This window comes from Lepidochelys kempii, chromosome 1 (genome assembly GCF_965140285.1).
Source record: "Lepidochelys kempii isolate rLepKem1 chromosome 1, rLepKem1.hap1, whole genome shotgun sequence".
Taxonomy (NCBI): Eukaryota; Metazoa; Chordata; order Testudines; family Cheloniidae; genus Lepidochelys; species Lepidochelys kempii.
In genome coordinates, this window is record NC_136380.1 from 323,870,313 (window position 1) to 323,888,096 (window position 17,784).

General features: G+C 41.4%; 1 protein-coding gene across 11 annotated transcripts in view; it reads right to left on the reverse strand.

The window, feature by feature from the left end:
- The window catches only part of KIF21A (kinesin family member 21A), a 173,747-nt gene that overhangs the window by 103,507 nt on the left and 52,456 nt on the right, over nucleotides 1–17,784 (reverse strand). For all 11 annotated transcript variants that reach the window (XM_073328412.2, XM_073328411.2, XM_073328416.2 and 8 more), the window contains exons 2-3: nucleotides 4,352–4,574; nucleotides 2,399–2,581 (exon numbers count right to left, since the gene is read on the reverse strand). In XM_073328412.2, the coding sequence (XP_073184513.1) occupies nucleotides 2,399–2,581; nucleotides 4,352–4,574 (406 nt within the window). The remainder of the gene's footprint in view (nucleotides 1–2,398; nucleotides 2,582–4,351; nucleotides 4,575–17,784) is intronic.

Here is a 17,784-nt window from a genome sequence, read left to right on the forward strand (position 1 = left end):
ACAATTTTTACTTTGGCATAAAAACTTTTATGCAACGTACACAAAGGTAAAATTAGCAGACTTCGTAAATCCACTGATGTTACTTCATCAAAGAATAAGGATGAACTGCAAACCCAATCTAGAGTTATAATGACCAAAACCTCAACAATGCTACAGAGCAAGGTCCCCCGAGTGAACTGGAGTCTTTGCATTTTTCTGCCAGGATGGAAGTTCCAAATAAAAACTTTCTTCTGTAACAACATTCAAAATCAACAAACAAATATTTGAGGCAGCAGGGCATGAACAGGAGCTCACCGTACATGTAGCTAGTGTAAATGACCTTACAGCCTCAGATGAGAAATACCACGCTAATTGCTATAAGCATTTCTGGATGCAAGTAACAAAAATTAAGCATGGAATCTTTCATACAATCTTTCCGACATGGCAATGGTCTGCCTTAGTAATGAGTTAAAACATTCTGCTAAAAAAGCCAGTATTTTGGAACTTTCACGGGTATGGACTAGTTACTGTTTTCTCTCAAATGATGCCAGTGGAGAGGTCCCACATTCACTTGCAAGTCACATGTCAACTTTCAAAGAAAAACATATTCTACTTCTTGATGGTGCTTACAAATTCATTGTCTTATGTGACCAACCTGCTTCAGAGAGACAAACATTATCAGTGCCTGAAATTGTTAGACAGTGCAGGGGAAGAAAATTTATGAACCACTCCAGTTTACAAGATTGATCTGGTTCAAGTAGCAATGAAATTACACTCAGTATACTTGCTCGTTCTGCGCTCACCATGGGCTAAATGTCAGCAAGAAAGAAGCACTAGCTGTGAAGTTACACCCCATATTCTTTATGGAAATATGGTTAATGATATGAATATGGTATAACTAAGATATACTTTATACAAGATGGCTCATATAAGGTATCATTGGAAAGGTTCTGATTTACTGAACGTGTTCATCCAATCTATATGCATGTATCATTTTTGTATCTGAAGCTGGGAAAATTAACCATGTCTCTGTATTTCAAATGTGCCACATTGGATGAGGCCAAACAACGTTAGTGGCTTATTGAAGAAATGCACACAAGCATAAGAATTACCCCAGGAACTGTGTGCAACAGAAATCTCTCAGAGACAGCTCTATACAATGGGAGCTGTTTGACCCAGGTCACAGAAAAAAAAGCTTTCCAAGTGGGGGGAAGATATAAAAGAGGGACAATAACAACATCAAGGGGTCCTCACTCTCCCTACAACAACACACCTGAGGAACAAAGACTGAACTGTAAGAAGTGATGGTCCCAGGCCAAGATCTTTAGCCTGTGTAAGAAAACCTGGGAAAGCCAAGGCAACTGGTGCCTTAAGAATCTGCCAGCCTGTTTATCACTCAGGGTGAGAATTTGTTTATTTGTATCCTATCTATCTAGTGTGTTAAGCTCAGTCTGCAGTTTTTGTTTATTAACTAAGGTAATCTGCTTTGTTCTATTTGATATCCCTTTAACCACTTAAAATTCACCTTTTTTAGTTAATAAACTTATTTCTTGTTTATAATAAAACCCAGTTTATGTAATTTCTAATGGGGGGAGGACAAGAAGTTGTGCACATCTCTCTTCACACTGAGGAAGAGGGCAGATTTTTATGAGCTTGTGCTGTGTAGATTTTTCTATACAGTGCAAGTGTGATAAATGGGGGGGGTGGGGAATAGCTCCCTTTTATGGACACCCAGCCAGCCAGTAGCTATAAAATCCCTCTTAGTAGCTGTTCTCTAATTGCTCTACCTGTAAAGGGTTAAAAAGTCTCACTGCTATGCATAGGTAAAAGGAAGTGAGTGGGCACCTGGCCAAAAGAGCCAATGGAAAGACTAGAACTTTTTAAAATTGAAACAAGACTCCCCTTTTGTCTGTCTGTTGTTGTTCTCCCAGGGAGAGGCAGACAGGGAGCAGCCATGCTGTAAGAAGCTTGGGCCAGGTATGAAAAAAATCACCATTATCATATCTAGAAATGCAATCTACTTCATAGTTTTCAGTTTATTCCATAGCTTTTAAAAAAAAAGTGATTATGAGATTGTTCCCATGACCACATAAATGGCACAGAAAGGGATATGATTACTTTAAATATGCATGTATACAAAATGTTTTCTATATTTCAAAATACACTGTAAATGGACTGCCAAAAATAATTTACTACCTGCTGGAAAAAGAATGAATTAGAATTAGATCGTAAAGTCTCTTTTTATAAATTCAAGAGCCAAATCAAATACCATAAATGTCCTCAAGAAATCCTATAGGAAAAAAGCAAAATAATAAATTTAAAATATCTTACATGAGAAGAACTACTTAATAAGTAGATATTGGGATACAGAAATGTTTCACTGACTTTCCAGAGAGATAGCTATGTAAACAAAGTTTACCTCTAAGAACTGGGCATTCACTTTGAATTCTGGAGATGGAAGTTCTTGTTTAATAGCAGCTTGCTTTTTTTCTTCAATACATTTAAAAAGGTGTTTAACAGCACGTGATATAATGCCCTGTTCGTCTTCCATTATGTTGACATCAAATCCTGTTCCCATGGTGTATGTTTTGCCAGCACCTGTCTGAATTTAAGAAGTAGCATATATTAAAGGCACACAACCTTGGAACATGTCAAAAGGGACAATAAAGTTGCTGCTGAACACTACCACTATATGAAAGGTAGGCACTTCTGTTAAGTCACAGCTCTTACTAATTGCTTTACAAAGATACCACACACAGTAAGATAACAGAAGCATTTCTAAAAATGGAGATAAAGTAGAAGCTATATAAATTCTACAGCAGATACACTACTTTGATTTCTTTAAAAAGGTTTTCTTTATGAATGAAATGCTTGTGAAAAGTGCTTGATTGACCATGTTGGAAATCAAAATCCTCCGCTTATCCACAGAACAGGTACAGCACAGACAGCGGCAGTTCAAACTTCTCCTATGGTACTGACAAAATGCTTCAGCCCTCATCTCCAAGACAAAATGGATAGTGCCCATTTCCAAGCCCATTTAGTCATTTCTATTGAGAGTGCCAATTAATGTGTCATTAGAGCCAATTGTGCTAGCACTATTTTCAATTATCTACCTTGGTTATTACATGGCTCTCATTGTGGTATCACATTCATTATTTTATTTATCATCAAAGTATTTTTTGAGGTAGGAAAGTACGATTATCCCCATTTTACTGATGAGGTATTGAAACACAGAAAGACTTGGCTGTGACTTTACTAAGAAAAAATGTGTGTTTTCAACTTTGAGGTAAAATCCTAGCGAAGACAAGGCAGTTTGTAGTTTTCACATGAGTTAGCAGGTTGAATTAAAGGGTATGCCTGCACTTGCAGCTGGAGGTGTAAATTCCAGATGAGGAGACATATCCACACTAGCTCTGATCAAGCTAGCATGATAAAAATAGCATAACCAAGGCAGTGCAAGGGGCTAGTGGCTTGTCCGAGACAATAGGTTCTTACTTGGGGTGGCTAGCTCCTCCCAACACTCAGGCCAACAGGACTACACTCTACTTTTAGCATGCCAGCTTGATCAGCGCTAGCATGGGTATGTTTTCTCAAGCAAGAGTTTAGACCTCTGGCTTGAACTGCAGACATACCCAAAGACTATGGAGGTTTAACTCACCCTGCTAACTCATGTGAAACTATAATCTGCCTTATCTTCACTAGGATTTTATCTCAAGTTAACTAAATGGAGTTAAGAACACACCTTCTGTTCTAAATGAAGACAAGTTCTAAGCAGAAGTCTGAACCCAGGTCTCCTGAGACCGGTGCCTTCACTTGATTTCAAATCAATAGCGGGCTGCTAGCACATTGTTTCCTGCAAGAGCTTCTCGGCTTTGGAATTTGTTCCCCAAACTTTGTTTGAAATAGCTCACATCTGATAGCCTTCAGGACATATTGCAAAGCACATTTTCCCCCCATGCATCTGAAAATACAGGGGGAAAGGAAAGGGTGTGTAACAGCTCAGGTAATGGTGTGTAACAGCTCAAGAAGGAGGAGGGAAAGGGCACTGGTTTACTGGTGGTTAAATTGTACTGCTGTACTTAGGATATATTTTTAAGTTACATGACAGGCACCTAGAGCATATGGATTCATGGCCTTTTTAGCACTTCTATAAATTCAAATATATGATAAATATATATTTATCTACACTGCATTTGAACTGGCATCCTTCAGGCCAAAGGCTCTATATAAACCTTCTATATAGTATTCCTTACAAAATGCTTTTTAAAACAAACAGGTTCACACATTTTAAGACATTACTAAAACTGTAGTTACTGGAAATTTCTTGCATTTGCTCATAAACAAATATTTAAAATTAAACTGTAAGGCTTACCTGGCCATAAGCAAAAACAGTGGCGTTATATCCTTCAAAGCACCCTTCAATCAGTTTTTCTACACATTGATCATAGATCTCCTCTTGCTGCGAGTCAATGTTGAACACATAATCAAAAGTGAAGGCCTTATCTTTTCCCAGGAACACCTGAGGTTCGCCAGGTGTGACAGATGTGCAAATATGGCATCCTTCAATCTTCTCTTTGGCTAGCTGTGGTCTGATTCTATTATTTAAGAAAAAAAACATAATATACACAAACCAAAGATTAGAAATCCCCCTTGTTAGAAATAGCATCAAAGGAGCAATACAAATAAGAAATAATTAAGATTATTTCGCTTCTTTTAGAAATGACCATATAAGCAAAGAATATCCTCATTTTTCATAAGCCTAAGGGTATGTCTAGACTGCAGTCACTGGGATGACTGCTGCTCAAGCCAGCATACCCTTAATCTAACTAGCTTGGTTCCTGGAGCAGTGAAGCTGCAGCAGCAGAAGCTTCAGCACAGACTGTACGTATCTGCCTGAAACACTGGGCAATTACTTGTGGGACTAGCCCACTCAGAAGCTCACGTTGCCATGGCTTCGCTGTTCCAGGACCCAAACTAGCTAGATTAAAGTTAGCTCGAGTAGGTCAGTTCCAGCTGCAATCACACCTAGACATTCCATAGACAACTTGAAAAGCTTTTTAGAGAACTTTAATCTTCTGCTGGTGGCTAACAGAGTCCCACAGATGCGAGCCTCCCTCCCAAATACGTTTTGTTTGGATGCCTATCAGAAGTTTACCCTGACTCAAACCTCTTTGAGGTTCACTTATCACAACAAGTGTGACCTTTTATTAAAAGCACAGTTTGTTGTTATGGGAGAGCAAAATATAGAAACATGTAAGCCTCCCAGCTACACTACTGAGAAATGACATGCTTGTTACATACAAGGGTAATACAATAGTACATAGCTCTTGGCATGCAGTGTGACAAAACACCATACAATCAGAGTCTACCTTCAGTTACTTTAAACCCGGAATACCCAATTCACTTCAATATAGTTACTTTGGATTTACACAAGAATGAAACTCTGAGCACTATCCTGGCACTCTGCTTGCATGGGATATATTCTTAATGTGTAAACCTTTCACCATGTATTTCAAACTAGAGTAACTTTCAATTGGAATTCAAATGTTGCAGCCTGATTGAAACTTTTGATCCCTCACACAGACCACAGAGTAACCTGAATAAAAATCTGAACTATTTGTATCCTGTGCAGGTTAAACTGATCATTTTTCTGCAAACAATAATTTTCAAACAAGTGACGTAGAGGATAGTTAAAAATACTTTTTGGCACTTTAGTTATGAAGGTTTTATTGTATTACACTGCATGACAATTTATAGAATAGCTGTAATTTACTTGTAATGTTTTCTGAAAGTTAATCCCTATGCAGGAAACTCATAAATAACACATCAGGAAGTCTCTCTCTCTTGTGAACATTTCCTCTAGTATGTGGTGGAAACTAAACAAACCTTTGAAAACTATCTTCAAAGGAACTATTACATAAAAGGTAACATACAGACAACCTCTCAGTCAAAATAAATATTCTCCAACTTGAACATTTGCATACAAGCATGCTTAGCTTGTAAATACAGGTCTCCATTTCACTGAATTCTGTAAATGATTTGCCTTTCTAGCGCACACACACACGCTAAAAGGAATCTCCATGAACAAGATTTTATATTACTGTAATTTGGAATGCTAAATAAAAACTATGGAAAGAGAAAAGGAGTACTTGTGGCACCTTAGAGAGTAACCAATTTATTTGAGCATGAGCTTTCGTGAGCTACAGCTCACTTCATCGGATGCATACCGTGGAAACTGCAGCAGACTTTATATACACACAGAGAATATGAAACAATACCTCCTCCCACCCCACTGTCCTGCTGGTAATAGCTTATCTAAAGTGATCATCAAGTTGGGCCATTTCCAGCACAAATCCAGGTTTTCTCGCCCTCCACCCCCCCACACACAAATTCACTCTCCTGCTGGTGATAGCCCATCCAAAGTGACAACTCTCCACACAATGTGCATGACAATCAAGTTGGGCCGTTTCCTGCACAAATCCAGGTTCTCTCACCCTCCCACCCCCCTCCCAAAAGCCACACACACAAACTCACTATCCCGCTGGCAATAGCTCATCCAAAGTGACCACTCTCCCCACAATGCGCATGATAATCAAGGTGGGCCACCCCCAGCACAAATCCAGGCCTTCTCACCCCCCCCCCACCTCCATACACACACAAACTCACTTTCCTGCTGGCAATAGCTCATCCAAACTGACCACTCTCAAAGTTTAAATCCAAGTTAAACCAGAACATCCGGGGGGGGGGGGAGGAAAAAACAAGGGGAAATAGGCTACCTTGCATAATGACTTAGCCACTCCCAGTCTCTATTTAAGCCTAAATTAATAGTATCCAATTTGCAAATGAATTCCAATTCAGCAGTTTCTCGCTGGAGTCTGGATTTGAAGTTTTTTTGTTGTAAGATAGCGACCTTCATGTCTGTGATTGCGTGACCAGAGAGATTGAAGTGTTCTCCGACTGGTTTATGAATGTTATAATTCTTGACATCTGATTTGTGTCCATTTATTCTTTTACGTAGAGACTGTCCAGTTTGACCAATGTAAATGGCAGAGGGGCATTGCTGGCACATGATGGCATATATCACATTGGTGGATGTGCAGGTGAACGAGCCTCTGATAGTGTGGCTGATGTTATTAGGCCCTGTGATGGTGTCCCCTGAATAGATATGTGGGCACAGTTGGCAACGGGCTTTGTTGCAAGGATAAGTTCCTGGGTTAGTGGTTCTGTTGTGTGGTATGTGGTTGTTGGTGAGTATTTGCTTCAGGTTGCGGGGCTGTCTGTAGGCAAGGACTGGCCTGTCTCCCAAGATTTGTGAGAGTGTTGGGTCATCCTTTAGGATAGGTTGTAGATCCTTAATAATGCGTTGCAGGGGTTTTAGTTGGGGGCTGAAGGTGACGGCTAGTGGCGTTCTGTTATTTTCTTTGTTAGGCCTGTCCTGTAGTAGGTAACTTCTGGGAACTCTTCTGGCTCTATCAATCTGTTTCTTTACTTCCGCAGGTGGGTATTGTAGTTGTAAGAAAGCTTGACAGAGATCTTGTAGGTGTTTGTCTCTGTCTGAGGGGTTGGAGCAAATGCGGTTGTATCGCAGAGCTTGGCTGTAGACGATGGATCGTGTGGTGTGGTCAGGGTGAAAGCTGGAGGCATGCAGGTAGGAATAGCGGTCAGTAGGTTTCCGGTATAGGGTGGTGTTTATGTGACCATTGTTTATTAGCACTGTAGTGTCCAGGAAGTGGATCTCTTGTGTGGACTGGACCAGGCTGAGGTTGATGGTGGGATGGAAATTGTTGAAATCATGGTGGAATTCCTCAAGGGCTTCTTTTCCATGGGTCCAGATGATGAAGATGTCATCAATATAGCGCAAGTAGAGCAGGGGCTTTAGGGGACGAGCTGAGGAAGTGTTGTTCTAAGTCAGCCATAAAAATGTTGGCATACTGTGGGGCCATGCGGGTACCCATAGCAGTGCCGCTGATCTGAAGGTATACATTGTCCCCAAATGTAAAATAGTTATGGGTAAGGACAAAGTCACAAAGTTCAGCCATCAGGTTAGCCGTGACATTATCGGGGATAGTGTTCTTGACGGCTTGTAGTCCATCTTTGTGTGGAATGTTGGTGTAGAGGGCTTCTACATCCATAGTGGCCAGGATGGTGTTATCAGGAAGATCACTGATGGACTGAAGTTTCCTCAGGAAGTCAGTGGTGTCTCGAAGGTAGCTGGGAGTGCTGGTAGCGTAGGGCCTGACGAGGGAGTCTACATAGCCAGACAATCCTGCTGTCAGGGTGCCAATGCCTGAGATGATGGGGCGCCCAGGATTTCCAGGTTTATGGATCTTGGGTAGTAGATAGAATATCCCAGGTCGGGGTTCCAGGGGTGTGTCTGTGCGGATTTGATCTTGTGCTTTTTCAGGAAGTTTCTTGAGCAAATGCTGTAGTTGCTTTTGGTAACTCTCAGTGGGATCATAGGGTAATGGCTTGTAGAAAGTGGTGTTGGAGAGCTGCCTTGCAGCCTCTTGTTCATATTCCGACCTATTCATGATGACAACAGCACCTCCTTTGTCAGCCTTTTTGATTATGATGTCAGAGTTGTTTCTGAGGCTGTGGATGGCATTGTGTTCCACATGGCTGAGGTTATGGGGCAAGTGATGCTGCTTTTCCACAATTTCAGCCCGTGCACGTCGGCGGAAGCAGTCTATGTAGAAGTCCAGTCTGCTGTTACTGAAAGCTTTGAGAGCACCATCTAAAAAACAGCTGGATTAGAGTAGATGTGTCCATTGGTATCAAAACTGAGGAGAATGAACAGAGTCTTTACCTAGACCTAAACTAACAACAGCCTCTTTATAATTTTATGATGTACAAAGAAAACATGAACATTTCTTATTTTATTTCAAATTAGAAATTCAGGAGTTGCCTTTCCTGAAAAACTCTGAACAACTGGAGAACTACAGAGACCACGACTTCACAGCGTCAATCATGTGAAATCTGATTGCCAGGGAAATTATTTTTAGTTGGACTCTTTAAAAATTCTTCAGTTCGTTTGTTCTGCCGGCATCTATTTAACTCAAATACCTTACAGTCTCCTGGAGGACAAATTCTGTTTAAGACTCAAAACCCTGGTCTTGCAATGAATGCAGTGTTTCCCAAATGTAGTAGCACAGGGGTGGCATGAAGGACAAGTCAGGAGAAGCAGGCAGACCTCTCAACAGTTCTCCAGGTTCTCTGCTTTTCACTTTCAAAAAGGGCCTCTAACTTTTATGACAGTGAAGCAAGTATAATCAATGCAAAGATGCCTGCCTGTGTTTCCAGAGAGCCTGAAATAACAGCTCTGGTGTGTGAACAGCCCCATTAGTTTCAGTGGGTTCTAACTCAGTGACAATACTTCACATGTCAACATGCTTAACTATTTCACTGCTTATCAAAGCTGTGTAAAAAATAAAAGTATCATACTATGAATATCTACACGAGTCAGGGGCAGCGCTGGGCGGGGGGGGGGGGACTCGTGGGAACTATAGTAGCCCCCAAAATTGCCTTAGCACCCCATAGCCACTCCTCCCAGCACAAAGATCAAACGTTACTCAGAAGTAAGGGTAGCATGGTCTGGTATTGCCACCCTTACTTCTCTGCTGCTGCTGGTGGCACCGGTGCTGCCTTCAAAGCTGGAAGGCCAGAGAGCAGCAGCTGCTGGCCAAGCCCCCAGCTCTGAAGGCACCGCTGTCACCAGCAGCAGCGTAGAACTGCAAATATAAGGGTGGCGCATGCCCACAAGATGTTTAGCGCCATCCCCCCCCCAATTTTTTGTCTAGCCCAATTCGGGAGTGGAGGGGCCACCAACCAGGAAGAGGCTGGCACCATCATTCTCCAAAGTAGAGGAGGTATACAGGACTAGCCAGTAGGAGAGGTGCAAAAGATGTTTAAGGTAAAATGAGCAGGCGCACAGCAATATATGGCAGGTCTAATGGAAGTAGGCTGTGGTTCAACTGATTTTGTTTTACTAAAGGGGAGCTGAACTTTAAAAAACATGGCTGGACTTTACAAAAACAAGAAAAGCCATTAACAACGCACACTTTACTTCTCTACAGAGGAAAAAGAACAGTAAACTATCTAAACTCCTACATGCCACAGTGGGCTACAACAGTGGTACCCTTAACTCACCCAACAATATTGTTAATCTATCCAACCACACACTTAGCCCAGAAGAAGAGTCTGCCCTATTCTGGGGACTCTCTTTCTGCCCCACCACCCCCATGCACATGGTACAGTTCTGTGGCAATCTGGAAGCCCACTTTCGCCATCTCCAACTCAAAGAATATTTTCAAGACACCACTGAACAGAGCACTGACCCACAGGAACCCTCTTACCAATATACAAGAAGAATTCTGCATGGACTCCTCCTGACAGTCAAAATGACAGACTGGACTTCTACATAAAATGCTTCCACAGACGTGCACAAGCTGAAATTGTGAACAAACAGCATCACTTGCCCCATAACTGTACAGAACGCAATGCCATCCACAACCTCAGAAATAACTCTGACATTATAAATCAAAGGAGCTGACAAAGGAGGTCCTGTAGTCATCACGAATAGGTTGGATTATGAACAGCAGGCTGCCAGGCAACTCTCCAACACCACATCCTACAGGCCACTATCCTACGATCCCACTGAGGATTACCAAAAGAAACTACACCATCTGCTCAAGAAACTCCCTGCTACAGCACAGGAGCAAATCCACACAGACACACCCCTAGAGCCCAGACCAGGAGTATTCTGTCTGCTACCCAAGATCCATAAACCTGGGAATCCTGGACGCCCCATTATCTCAGGCACTGGCACCCTGACAGCAGGATTATCTGGCTATTTGGACTCTCTCCTCAGACCCTACACTACCAGCACTCCCAGCTACCTTTGAGACACCACCAACTTCCTGAGGAAACTACAATGCATCGGTGATCTTCCTGAAAACACCATCCTGGCCACCATGCATGTAGAAGCTCTTTATACCAATATTCCACAAGAGGATGGACTACAAGCTGTCAGGAACAGTATCTCTGATGAGGCCACGGCACACCTGGTGGCTGAGTTTTGTAACTTTGTCCTCCCCACAACTATTTCAGATTTGGGGACAACTTATACCTTCAAGTCAGTGGCACTGCTTTGGGTACCCACATGGCCCCACAGTATGCCAAAATTTTTATGGCTGACTTAGAACAATGCTTCCTCAGCTCTCATTCCCTAGTGCCCCTCCTCTACTTGTGCTTCATTGATGACACCTTCATCATATGGACCCATGGGAAGGAGGCCCTTGAAGAATTCCACCTGGATTTCACCAATTTCCACCCCACCATCAACCTCAGCCTGGATCAGTCCACATAAGAGATCAACTGCCTCGACAACAGACTGCAAATAAGTGCTGGTCACATAAGCACCACCCTATACCAGAAACCTACTGACCGATATTCTTACCTACATGTTCCAGCTTCCATCTAGGACACATCACACAATCCATTATCTACAGCCAAGCCCTAAGATACAACCGTATTTGCTCCAATCCCAGAGACAAACACCTACAAAATCTTTATCAAGCACTCTTAAAACTAAAATACCCACCTGGGGAAGTGAGGAAACAGACTGACAAGAGTCAGACGGGTACCCAGAAGTCACCTACTATAGGACAGACCCAACAAGGAAAATAACAGAACAGCACTGGCCATCACATACAGGCCCCAGCTAAAACCTCTCCAGCACATCATCAACGATCTACACCCTACCGTGGAAAATGATACCTCACTCTCACTGACCATGGGAGGCAGGCCAGTCCTCGCTTAAAGACAGCCCCCCAACCTGAAGCAAACACTCACCAGCAACTATACACCACACCACAGAAACACTAACCCAGGGACCAATCCCTGTAACAAACCCCGTTTCATACTCTGTCCCCATATCTACTCTAACGACATCATCATAGGACCCAACCACATCACCCACACCCTCAGGGGCTCATTCACCTACACATCTACTAATGTGATATATGCTATCATGTGCCAGCAGTGCCCTTCTGCCATGTACATTGGCCAAACCAGACAGTCTCTATGTAAAAGAATAAATGGACACAAATCAGACATCAGGAATGGCAACATACAAAAGCCAGTAGGAGAACACGTCAATCTCCCTGGACATTCAGTAACCGATTTAAAAGTAGCCATCCTGCAACAAAAAAACTTCAAAAGCACACTTCAAAGAGAAACTGCAGAGCTACAATTCATTTGCAAACTTAACACCATTAATTTGGGCTTGAATAGGGACTGGGAGTGGCTGGCTCACTATAAAACCGATTTTCCCTCTCTTGGTATTGACACCTCCTCATCAATTATTGAGAGTGGACCACATCCACCCTGATTGAATTGGCCTTGTCATCACTGGTTCTCCACCTGTAAAGTAACTCCCTTCTCTTCTTGTGCCAGTATATTTATGCTTGTATCTGTAATTTTCACTCCATGCATCTGAAGAAGTGGTTTTTGACCCACGAAACCTTATGCCCAAATAAGTCTGTTAGTCTTTAAGGTGCTACCGGACTCCTCGTTGTTTTTAAAAAAGTTTGAGAGCCAAGAACCAAGAAAGCACCCCTGGCCTTCTAGTAAAGCAAAGACCAAAACTGACTTTTTTGATGCTTCCAAGACAAAAGCCATAAACAAACAAAAAAAAGGCAATTCAATCCTTTATTTATGGATCACATAGGACAAAAAATACACAATTCCATTTGCAGATCACCTTTAAGGCTGGTTTATTGAAACTCTGGCTGATGAAGATTGAAGACTTGTGTTCTTCCCACTATTGTAAAAACACTAAGAAATGTGAATATTTCATTTAAGTATTTTTTTTACTCTCTATCTCTGGTACAACCCTACAATGTTATCATATATTTTTATTAACATGCATCTTTATTTTGGATTTCTTTCACCATATAAACTAAACAAACTTGTACACCTGAAAAATTAATGTAATTTATAATGACAGGTGCCAAATATTTTCCTTGCTCAGTAGCTAGACGTAAAAACTTGAATTATAATGAAAAGTATCCTAAGCCTAAGGTACAGTAACTGTCTGGAGCTTTATTACACACAGTACTTACAGGATGGATATTAAATGTAAACATCAGAGCAACAGTTTTAATGTCAGTCCACAGAAAAGAGCCATGGAAATTCTACGCAGAGGACTTTCTAGCAATTAAATCTCTATCAAACAATTCAGCACAACATCAAAATATGTTTTGCTCTTATTAGAGCCAACATCACAGTAAGCATACTAGTGACAACCATCAGATGCTATTGTGGAGACCAACAGAGCAAGAGTAAACAAGTATAAAAATAGTAATTAGCAGCTTGTCATTGGCTCAAACAGTTCCACTGTGTTATAACATGGCATCTAAACGGAGAGCAGTGAAGACAATAGGCAGAGGAGTGGGGAAAGAATTTGCTACTGGGGGCTTGTAAGAAAAAGAAGGAACTGATGAATGAGAAAGGAGACATATGAGAGAATATACACAGCACACGCAGGTATATGCAATAACAAGGATGCATTTATGAAGGTATTCTATTCACGGGGAAGGGGGCTCCCTATATAGCTTATGCATGCTCTGAAGAAACTTTCTGTGCTGTCACAGAGAGCACAGTGAGGTCAGGCTCTTTCAAAGCCTGACCTCCAAATGTATATGCAAATAGGAGACCTTCATTGCACTCCTCCCTCCTAGCAACATAGCTAGGAATTACACTAACAGTCAGAACTTCTACTGTAAATTACAATCCAAAGATGTGTCACAAGTGCAATTAGGGTCCAATGGTGAGCTGGCAACAACAGACGTCGAACAGTCTGGATTCGATACTGGAATAGGGAGCACCTCATCTTCAACCTGATTTCAGCCCTTCAAGAACTGTGTGTGACAGGAATTGATTTACATAAACTTTTCAACTACCCAGAATTCTAGTCAACTGCAGTGGGTGGTTCAACATGTCCCCAGTCCCCATTTAGCCAAAATACTTCTTTGTCATTGATGGTAACATAACAATTCTTCCAATTCATAATCATGGTGTCCTCTTTAATGCCTCTCTCTTGCCACAACCAAATCCTTACTGAATAGAGCACTTTTTCCTCTAAAAATCTTAATTTGATCCATTCTCTCTATCACCACTGCTAGTAACTTCACCCCTCCATTGTGGCAACATTTATGTTGGCTTCCACCTTCCCCATCTCCTTCTCCATAAATCTGCCAAGCTACTTCTGCCAAGTCTATCTTACTTTAACACCAAAATCTGACCACATTTCCACTTTGTCTTATACAGTAGAGATCTGGCTGAGGACCGTTAATGTTGACTTGCAATATGTTTTGGAACACAAGAAAAGTTCCAGAAGACTGACTTATGTTGTGACAATATTTTAAAAGCGTAAATGGGATGACCCAGGTAATCATAAACCTGTCAGCTGACAACAATCTCAGGCAAGATACTGGAGCAGCTGATATGGGACTCGATTAATAAAGAATTTAAAAAGTGTAATATAATTAATGCCAGTCAACATGGTTTTATGAAAAACAGATTCTGTCAAATTTACTTGTAATCTCATCAAAAACAGATATCAAGCTTGGTTAATAAAGATAATAGTGGTGATGTAATATACTTTGACTTCTATAAGGTATTTGACTTAGTACAACATGACATTTTGATTAAAAAAATAGAATGATACAAAATTGACACGGCACACATTCAATGGATTAAAAGGTGGCTAACTGATAGGTCTCAAAATGTAATTGTAAATGGGGAATCATCATTGAGTCAGTGTGTTTCTAGAGGGGACCCGCAGGGACCAGAACTTGGCCCTACACTATTTAACATTTTTATTAATGACCTGGAAGAAAATGTAAAATAATCACTGATGAAGTTTACAGATGACACAAAAATTGGGGAGTGGTAAATAATGAACAGGGCAGGTCACCAAAATGGATCTCTTACTAAACTGGACGCAAGCAAACAATATGTATTTTAATACAGCTAAACGTAAATATATACATCTAGGAAACAAAGAATGTAGGCCATACTTACAGAATGAGGGACTCTATCCTGAGAAGCAGTGACTCTGAAAAAGATTTGGGGTTTGTGGCTCCCAGTTCAACATTGTGGCCAAAAGGGCGACTGTGATTTTTCAGCGCATAAACAGGGGAATCTCGATTAGGAGGACAGAGGTTATTTTATCTTTATATCTGGCACTGGCCTGACCACTGCTGAAATACTGTGTCCAGTTCTGATATCTACAATTCAAAAAGGATCTTGATAAATCAGAGAGGGTTTGGAGAAGAGCCATGGAAGTAATTAAAGGATTAGAAAGCCTACCTCATAGTGACAGACTCAAGGAGTTCAGTCTACTCAGCTTAACAAAGAGAAGAGCAAGGGGTGACTTGATTACTGTCTGTAAGTACCTAGATGGGGAACAAATATTTAATAATGGGCTCTTCAATTTAGAAAAGAATGGTATCACACAATCCAATGGCTGGAAATTAAAGCTAGACAAATTCAGACTGGATTTTTTATCACTGAGCATAATTAACCATTAGAACAATTTACCAACGGTCATGGTGGATTCTCTATCACCCACCATTTTTAAATCCAGACTAGATATTTTTCTAAGGGATATACTGTAGGAATTATTTTGAAGAAGTTCTATGGCCATGTGTTATACAGGTGATCAGACTAGAAGATCACAACAGTTCATTCAGGTCCTGGAATCTATGAAGGAAATTTAGAAGCACTCCCTGTATGCTTTCCTAGCTTCTCCCCTAACTGCATACAACAATGGCTCCTCCATTCATTCTCAACTGTCTCGTCCTTCACACCACCCCTTCTGGATACAAAAGCCTCCCAAACACTGGTATCTCCATACACTAGCTTCCACATAAAATTGATGTAGCTGGGGATTGATCCTGCTTTGAGCAGGGGATTGAACTAGATGACCTCCTGATTCCAACCCTAATATTCTATGGTTCTAATTCCTGTTTGAACTAGAGCAGATCTTTTAGCAAAACTCAGAGCCTGCAGACAGTGTTACAGCAGATGGCACTCTTCCCTAGAAGTCAGTATTGAGAGGATACCCTAGCTTGTTAGGGGAAACTATGTTTCTGGAGGTGCTGTCTTTCAGTTGACATGTAAAACTAAGTGTCTGACCACTTAAGATTATTAAAGATCCCACAGCAATATTCACAGAGCTCTGTAGGTGTCAACCCCAGTGTCCTGGCCAAATTCCAATTTGGCAATGGCATTCTGCCTACCTATTATTTTCCTGTCATTTCAACTGGAAAAGGTATTTTTCACTGTTGTGTTTACCAAAGGGTAGAGAAGGCAATCCTTTGTAAAGCACTTTAAGATCACTGGATGAAAAGTTGCTTGTTAGTCCTCATTATTAAATTGTTCTAGGTACGTTAGTTAACTGTATACATGCACTGCAAGAAGTACATGGAGGATATTTTTAAAGCTACTAGCTGAGTTGCTGCAAAGTGATCCAAAGGCATAAGCGGTTATTCCCTGTGCAACTGGAATGCTGCATGGTACTAAGGTGCCTCACTTACTGATCCTTTGCCAGGATCAGGGCCCGGCCCTATGATGCATATCATCACTTGATCAAGTAACAGATCTTCTATTACTGTGTCACTGAGAAATGTACAAGTACCCTCTTCTCCACCCAAACACACACTGTAAACAATTCCAACACACTGCAGCAAATTTTTAGTTACATATTTTCTACAAGCCAGTCAGCATTTTACACACACACACACACACTCACACTCACACACACACACACTTTTCATTCTGAATTAACAGAATGACAACAGGAAGTAAAACCTGAGAAACAGAATTTCTGATTAGACAGCAAGGATTCAACAGGGAGCAAAAAGTCCTTTCCTCAATAATAAAACACTTAAAATAAGTCAAAATAATGAGAAAAAATATAAAAGCACCTCTTCCAGCACCTGGGCACGGAACTCTGCCTTCTCCAAAGGCATTTTGTATCTCCAGCACAGGATATAGAGTCCTTCCCTTGAACACCAAGGAAAGGAGAGGAGAAAGCTGAGCTGAGGTGATCCTTCTTTCTTTAAATATAAAAATAAAAATGGAACTAGGCAATACCCTTGCACAATCAAATTACATCCCTACTCCTGGAACAACACGGGAAAAAAGCTGGCTGTTGGTTTTGCTGAGGAGACCCCATGATCAGAAACAGCCTGCTGAAAATGCATAAACGTAAGGCCTAATATTCCATTTTGTTATTATTTGTATTACCCTTGGTACGCAAAGGCTGTGCTGGACTCTGTGCCAACTTATAAAACAAATTAGTCCCCGGTCCCAAAAAAGTCAACAACCTAATTTAAGACAAGACGCTAACAGTGCACAGGGGAGGACAGGGAGATAACAATGATCAGGTCACAGAATGCCTGGCCCTTTAAGATGCAAAGATGCCCCACCTGTGATGTAATTAGCTCACCTCCCAGGTGATGAGAAGTAGTAAGGTCATGTGACTGGCAGGCCATGTGGCTTATGTAAGCCTCTTAAGAAAAAAATAAGAGGGCCAAGGGTGAGGCAGAGGAGGGAGACAGAAGGAAGTTGTTGCTCAGCACAAGAGCAGGGAGTAACCCAAAGGAGCCCAGGAGGGGCTGAAAGGGAGAGAATGAAACAAAAAAAACCCATGAAGGGCTGAAAACTGAGCCAGAGCGCTTTATGAAGAGCATCTGAGTAGAAGACAGACCATGCCCTTGGGATGGAGGGGCTTGGTCC